This window comes from Dipodomys merriami, unplaced genomic scaffold (assembly GCF_024711535.1).
Source record: "Dipodomys merriami isolate MVZ:Mamm:240054 unplaced genomic scaffold, mDipMer1.0.p SCAF_233, whole genome shotgun sequence".
Classification (NCBI taxonomy): domain Eukaryota; kingdom Metazoa; phylum Chordata; class Mammalia; order Rodentia; family Heteromyidae; genus Dipodomys; species Dipodomys merriami.
Window position 1 is genome coordinate 1,808,640 of NW_027203749.1, and position 7,447 is coordinate 1,816,086.

General features: G+C 38.4%; 1 protein-coding gene across 1 annotated transcript in view; it reads left to right on the forward strand.

The window, feature by feature from the left end:
* LOC138835295 (vomeronasal type-2 receptor 116-like) overlaps positions 1 to 7,234 on the forward strand; it is a 29,483-nt gene extending 22,249 nt beyond the window's left edge. The window contains exons 4-7 of the mRNA XM_070033858.1: positions 150 to 950; positions 1,613 to 1,840; positions 5,278 to 5,401; positions 6,312 to 7,234. Coding sequence (XP_069889959.1) covers positions 150 to 950; positions 1,613 to 1,840; positions 5,278 to 5,401; positions 6,312 to 7,234 — 2,076 coding nt within the window. The remainder of the gene's footprint in view (positions 1 to 149; positions 951 to 1,612; positions 1,841 to 5,277; positions 5,402 to 6,311) is intronic.
* The last annotated feature ends 213 nt before the right edge of the window (positions 7,235 to 7,447 follow it).

The following is a 7,447-nucleotide window of genomic DNA, read 5'->3' on the forward strand; positions in this document are numbered from 1 at the left end:
ACCAGAAACCCAGAAGTGGCACTGTGGCTCAAGTGGTAGACTCTCACCTTTAACTGAAGAGCTCAGAGACAGAACTTAGGCCCAGAGTTCAAGACCTATGAACCACTAAAAAGAAAATTAATGGAGCATCCAATTTTCATTTCCTTTAGCTCACCTTTGGACCTTTTGATCATGCACTCAGTGACCATAACAAGTTTCCTGCTCTCTATCAGATGGCCTCAAAGGACACATCGATAGCCACTGCCATGGTCTCCTTACTGCTTCATTTCAGCTGGAACTGGGTGGGACTGTTAACATTACAAGATGACAATGGTTTGTGGATTCTTCATGAATTGAAAGAAGAGATGGCCAAAAACAGAGTTTGTGTAGCCTTTGAGCTAGCAATCCCAAACTATAGCCTGTCATTAAAAGTCATGGCACTTTATAACCAAATTAACAAATCTTCAGCAAATGTCCTCATCATATATGGTGATAATGAATCCCTACTAGATTTAATGATATGTATTGAGCAGTATCTAATAAAAGGAAAAGTTTGTATCATGAACTCACAGTGGGATTTAACCACAAAGAGGACATATTTCATGTTAGGTTCATCCCTTGTACCATTAATTTTTTCACACCATCATCCAGATGTTTCTGGATTCACAGATTTTCTCAAGGCAGTTAACCCTTCCAAACACCCAGAAGACTTTTTCCTTGCTAGGCTTTGGTTTCTCTCTTTTAATTGCTCAGATTCTGAGTCTGACTGTATAATATGGGAGAAGTGTCCTCATGATGCTTCCTTGGATTGGTTGCCTGGGCACATTTTTGACATGACTATGTCTGGACACAGTTACAATATATATAACGCTGTGTATGCTGTGGCCCAGGCTCTCCATGAAATACTTCTTCATCAAACAGAAGCACAAACAATGGGAAATGGAAAACAAACAATGTCTTCCCCTGTAGAGGTAAGATATTCTGTTTTTGATGGCACACACAATGAATGAATTCACTTCCTAGAGGGATTTCTAACAATATGAAATATAGTATTTTATGTATTTTCCAAAAACTCAAGAAATTATACTTTTGTAAAAGTCTGTGATGTACTCTAAACCTGTGCTCATGTGCTTTTAAGGAAAGGCATGCCAGTTACAGAACTGTGTTGCATTGCATGTTTTGAAAAATTCTTCTGATTCCAAATAACCTCAGTTTGAAAACTGTAAATGCACCTTTCCCTATGAGTTTCTAAGGATGACCTGATGAACAAAGGTATTCATATTTTTATGTGACCTAGTTTCATACTAATCTAGGTATTAAAATTTTATTAATATCAAACTATAGACACTGAGAGTATTCGTTTTGTAAAAACTTTAAATAGCCATATGAGAATTGTCTCATTTATGATTATATACATAAAATAGGCCTCTCTTGAACTAAGGCCTGCTACTCCTTTGCTGAGTGACCAGGATTCAGAAAGATTAATTTGTTTCCGCTAAAGATTTCTGTAGGTGCCTCTGTTATTCTTGAATTCCGAATCCAAGATTAAAGGCAATCTAGAGCATTCCTTTGCTCAGATTTTCTGTTTTAACATTGGGATGTACTTCAATGTAAGATGATATATCTCTTCTAGCTGCACCCTTTTCTGAAGAACATCCAGTTTCAAAATCCTGCTGGAGATCAGGTGATTTTAGATGACAAAAGAAAATTGGAGGCACAGTATGACATTGTGAACATTTGGACTTTTCCAGAAGGTCTTGATCTTGAGGTGCAAATTGGAAAGTTTTCTCCATATGCTCCACATGGTCATCAACTGTCTTTATCTGAAAATATGGTAGAGTGGGCCATAGAAACTACAGAGGTGTGTTGGATTTAATTGTAATGATTTTAAGGACATATAAATAAGTAAAATTCATCCTTAAGATATAGCAATAATTAGTTACCAGCAACTGACTCCAGTAATACTAGCTACTGAGGTCTGCATACCATGGTGAGAATGCAGTCTAACCAGGAATCCCTATGAGATTTTTTTTTAATTTAATTTTATTTTATTTGAGAACATACTGTACAGAGGGGCTACAATTACATGGGCAGGATAATGCATACATTTCTTACCAAGCATTGCAGCCTCCTCCTTTGTTTACCCTTCACCTCCCTTCCCAGCCTCCCCCTCCCCCCACCCAATTATACCCCCCTCCCCCCACCCAATTATACCCCCCTCCCCCCCCACACCGACATTGTAAAGCTGGTTTTGACATGACATTTTGTACTTCTCATTGTTGCCACAGGTCCACCTGAATCCTTAAACGACTTGTTTGTCCCCATCTCCTCCACATGTTATACTGACATCAAATATAGTGAAAGCGGGGGTTACACTGTGGGGGAGGGACATACAAAGCAACAAAGAAATAATCTTATAAATGCGTTAGAAACACATGCATGAAAGAAACGAAAACATTAAAATACATATTTAAGGGTTCATTTTCCTAACATCACATTATCTGACCTTTTCCGCTTGACTCATACCTATACTAGATATTGCAAATAAGGGAAACCATGGGACCTATGTTTCTTTGGGCCTGGCTTACTTCACTTAATATAATTTTTTCCAAACCTTTCCATTTCCTAACAAATGGGGAAATGTCATTCTTTCTGATGGAGGCATAGAATTCCATTGTGTATATATACCACATTTTCTTGATCCATTCATCTACTGAGGGGCATCTGGGTTGGTTCCATATCTTAGCTATGGTAAATAATGCTGCAATAAACATAGCTGTGCTGGTAGCTTTAGTGTGGTCTTGTTTGTAAACATTTGGGTAAATGCCCAAAAGTGGGATTGCTGGATCATAGGGGAGATCTATGTGAAGTCTTTTGAGGAACCTCCATACTGCTTTCCAAAGTGGTTGAACAAGTTTACATTCCCACCAACAATGAAGTAAGGTTCCCTTCTGTCCACATCCCCTCCAGCATCTGTTGTTGTTAGAGTTCTTGATTTTTGCTGTTCTAACTGGAGTGAGGTGATATCTCAATGTTGTTTTGATTTGCATTTCTTTTATGGCTAGGGATGTTGAACATTTCTTCATGTGTCTATTGGCCATCCTTCTTTCTTCTTCAGAGAAGCTTCTCTTTAAGTCTTTCGCCCACTTATTTATTGGGCAGTTGTTTCTTTGAGGATTTGTTGTTGGGTGGTTTAATTTTTTGAGTTCCAAGCATATTTTAGATATGAGACCCTTGTCCGTTGTATGGCTAGTAAAGATCTTCTCCCAATTCATGGGCTTTCTATTGATCTTGCCAGCTATGTCATTTGCCCTGCAGAAGCTCTGCAATCTTATGCAATCCCATTTGTCCAACCTTTCTTTGATTTGTTGTGCTTCCGGGTCTCTATTTAGAAAATTTCGGCCTGAGCCAAGGAGACCTAGGGTTTCTCCTATTCCATCCTGTAATGTTTTCAGAGTGTCTGCTTTAACTCCAAGGTCTTTGATCCATTTGGAGTTGATTCTGGTGCAGGGTGATATATAAGGATCTAGCTTTAGTTTTCTACAAGTAGTTAACCAATTTTGCCAGCACCATTTACTGAAGAGGCTGTCTTTCTTCCATTCTATTGTTTTAGCTTCCTTATCGAAGATTAGATGGCTATAGGTCTGTAGGTTCATTTCTGGGTTTTCAATTCTATTCCATTGGTCCTGAGGTCTGTTCTTATGCCAATACCAAGCTGTTTTGATTACTATGGCTTTATAGTAGAGTTTGAAGTTTGGTATTGATATTCCTCCAGCAGTGTTCTTTCCGTTGAGGAGCGTTTTTGCTATTCGGGGTCTTTTATTGTTCCATATGAATTTTTAGATTGCCTCTTCTATTTCCTTGAAGAATGAGGGTGGAATTTTGATAGGTATCGCGTTGAATTTGTAGATAGCCTTGGGAAGTATTGCCATTTTCACGATGTTAATCTTGCCAATCCAGGAGCATGGGAGGTTTTGCCATTTTTTAAGTTCTGTGTTGATTTCCTTTTTCAAGATTTTAAAGTTTTCATCATAGAGGTCCTTCACTTCTTTGGTTAAGTTAATTCCTAGGTATTTTATTTTTTGTGGGGCTATTACAAATGGAGTTGCTTTCCTAATTTCAGCCACACTTTTCTCATTGTTGGCATATAGAAAAGCCATTGATTTTGGGGGGTTAATTTTATAACCTGCTACTTTGCCAAAGTTTTGAATCAGCTTGAGTAATTTGGGAGTGGAGTCTATGGGATTCTTTAAATACAAGATCATGTCATCTGCAAAGAGGGAGAGTTTTATTTCTTCTTTCCCTATTTGGATCCCCTTTATGTCTGCATCTTGTCTTATTGCTGTAGCTAGGCACCCTATGAGATTCTTATCTTCATTTAATCTCCCAAAGATCAGATCTGGATACTGGAGGTTGATCCCTTTAATCCTATCTACTCTGGAGGTTGGCATTCTCAGATCTAACACTTTATGTCAATTTAAAGGCCAACCTGGCAAAAAAAATTTGTGAGCCTCTATCTCTGTAAACTACCCAAAATCCAAGCAACCAGTATGAATTAAGTGGTAGAATGCTAACCTCAAGCAAAGAAGACTCAATGAGAGTGTCTAAGACCCTGAGTTCAAGATCCAAGATCAGCACCCCTCCAAGATTCTCAATGTTCATTTAGAATATTGTCATAAAATATAAATTGCATATTTCCTAGCAGGGTTCTAACACTGACATGTACCTGAGGAATTGATCCCTTTATGTGGTTTGAAAGGCTTACTTTGATCTCACCTGTGGAGGTTTCATTTAAGGGTTAGTTGGCCTGGTATTTGGGTATCCTTCATGAGAACAAACATTGAAAGAAGATTTTCACCACATGGCCATTGCAAAAGTAAGATGATGAGCTTGGGATTCACATAACCCTATAAAAGTGAGGTCTGTGTCTTACCTTACAGCATTTTTGAAGTTTCAAAGAGAATTCTTCATCCTTACTCTTCACTATTTCACAGATGAATAGGAGACAACTTGTAATGATATGAATTCAAGGAATCTCCACATTTCTGGCCACTGGGATTTAACTTCTCACCATTAATCTCTACTTTTTAACTTTTTACACCTCTCTGTAGTACAAGAGGCTAAACAACAAGCCTGTAGCAGATAAATGTTTTCTGGTCACATGATATGGAATCTATAACAGCATTCAATTAACTTCAAAGAAACACTGATTAATAATCCCATTCTTTGAAAGAATGGAACTTTTGTAATGTTAGGGAAATTCTAAAGAGTTACTTACACCTATCTGATTTTCCTCAGCCGGCTCACTCTGTCTGCAGTGAGAGTTGTGGTCCTGGATTCAGAAAATCCCCTCAAGAGGAAAAGGCTGTCTGTTGTTTTGATTGTACCCCTTGCTCAGAGAATGAGATTGCTAATGATACAGGTAAATTCCTGGCTGTGGGAAAAATTCATACTCTCCTAGTGCCCCAGAGTCCATAGAAATCAGTGCAAAAACTGTATATTAGGATTGCAGAATCAAAGTCTTCCTTCATTCACGTAGTAATTTAATTGAAAAAATGGATGATACTGATTCTTAAAAAAAATCAAATCATGGATTTTGATTATATATAGGATTAACTTTTTTCTAGTCTGTTGTAAGCACATTTATTCAACTACTCAGTAATATAAGTTTAATTTCTACCATATTAAAGACAAAATCCCTTTTAAGGACAAAGTCTCAATCTTTTTCAAATTTATTTTTACATTATAAACAAAACTCAAACCTTTGATTTCAATTGACCAGAACTGTTTCTAAAACAGAGCAAGTGTTCTGGGTTGGATTTGGTGTAAAATGCAGGTAAAAGTGTTGTCTATTATGACTTTATGGCTTCAAAAATGATTTGATTCTCTGGTCCCTACTTGTAAAGACAAGTGAGTAGGAGGGACAAATATTACAACTTCAAGGAAGTGCCACGATGCTCCTATTTATATTTATATACAGGAAAGTACAAGCTTCTCTATTCACCAGTTTGAATGAGGCGATTGACTTGTGCACAAAATACTGAAAATTATTATGACAGAACAAGAGATGCAGAAAATTATTGTTAGGACATTAGATATGGCAAGAAATAATATGTGTGATAGTCATTGCAAGTAAATAGTCCCAACTACACCTGTTGGAATTCGTGCAGGAACATGATGAAGATGTAAAACATATTGAGCATTTCTAATAATTTTAGTAATATTAACTGTATTCTAGTAAGTATTCAATACCAGAACTTTCTCTAAATAGAGATTTCATCATTTCTTTTAGGTAGTGAAAAAGGACTAATGATTCTTTTAATCCCCACCAGATATGGAGCAGTGTCTAAAGTGTCCAGATCATCAGTACTCCAACACAGAGAGAAACCAGTGCCTCCCAAGAGCTGCAAATTTTCTGGATTATGGGGAGCCTTTGGGGATGGCCTTGGTCTTCATGGCTCTTTCCTTATCTACACTCACAGCAGTTGTTCTTGGGGTCTTTGTGAAACATCACAACACCCCCATTGTCAAGGCTAATAACCAGGCTCTCAGCTACATTCTGCTCATTTCCCTCATCTTCTGTTTTCTCTGTTCCTTGCTCTTTATTGGCCCTCCCAACACAGTCACCTGCTTTCTACAGCAAACCACATTTGGAGTTGTGTTCACTGTAGCTCTTTCCACTATCTTGGCCAAAACTGTGACTGTGGTTTTGGCCTTCAAGGCCACTTCTCCAGGGAGAAGGATGAGGTGGCTGCTGCTATCAGGGGCTCCTAACTTCATCATTCCCATCTGTACCCTGATCCAGGTCACTTTGTGTGGACTCTGGCTGGGAACCTCTCCTCCCTTCATTGACACAGATGCACACTCTGAACATGGTCACCTCATCATCCTGTGTAACAAGGGCTCCCTCACTGCTTTCTACTGTGTTTTGGGATACCTGGGTTCCCTGGCTCTGGCCAGCTTCACTGTGGCTTTCCTGGCCAGGAACCTGCCTGACACCTTCAATGAAGCCAAGTTCTTGACTTTCAGCATGCTGGTGTTCTGCAGTGTCTGGCTCACTTTTCTGCCTGTCTACCACAGCAGTAAGGGGAAAGTCATGGTGGCTGTAGAGGTCTTCTCAATCTTGGCTTCCAGTACAGGTCTCTTGGTCTGCATTTTTGCCCCCAAGTGCTACATCATCTTGATAAGGCCAGATAAAAATCTTCTGCATGGATTCCAGGACAAAACATGGACTTCAAGAAATAAGCCCTCTTAAGATAAAACTTACCTGACTGACTAAACATATAGAAGGTGTAGACTAAATCTACTATCCTTTTATTCCATCAGATATTAATTTATATTGTTGGAATCACTTCATTAAATTAGTGACTCTTACTCATTTCTCTAGTAATGATACACTCAAAAATTGTAGCTAGAGCCAGCTAAATTTGAATTTTATTTGGTATGTTTTTGGCACTGTTTGTTATGC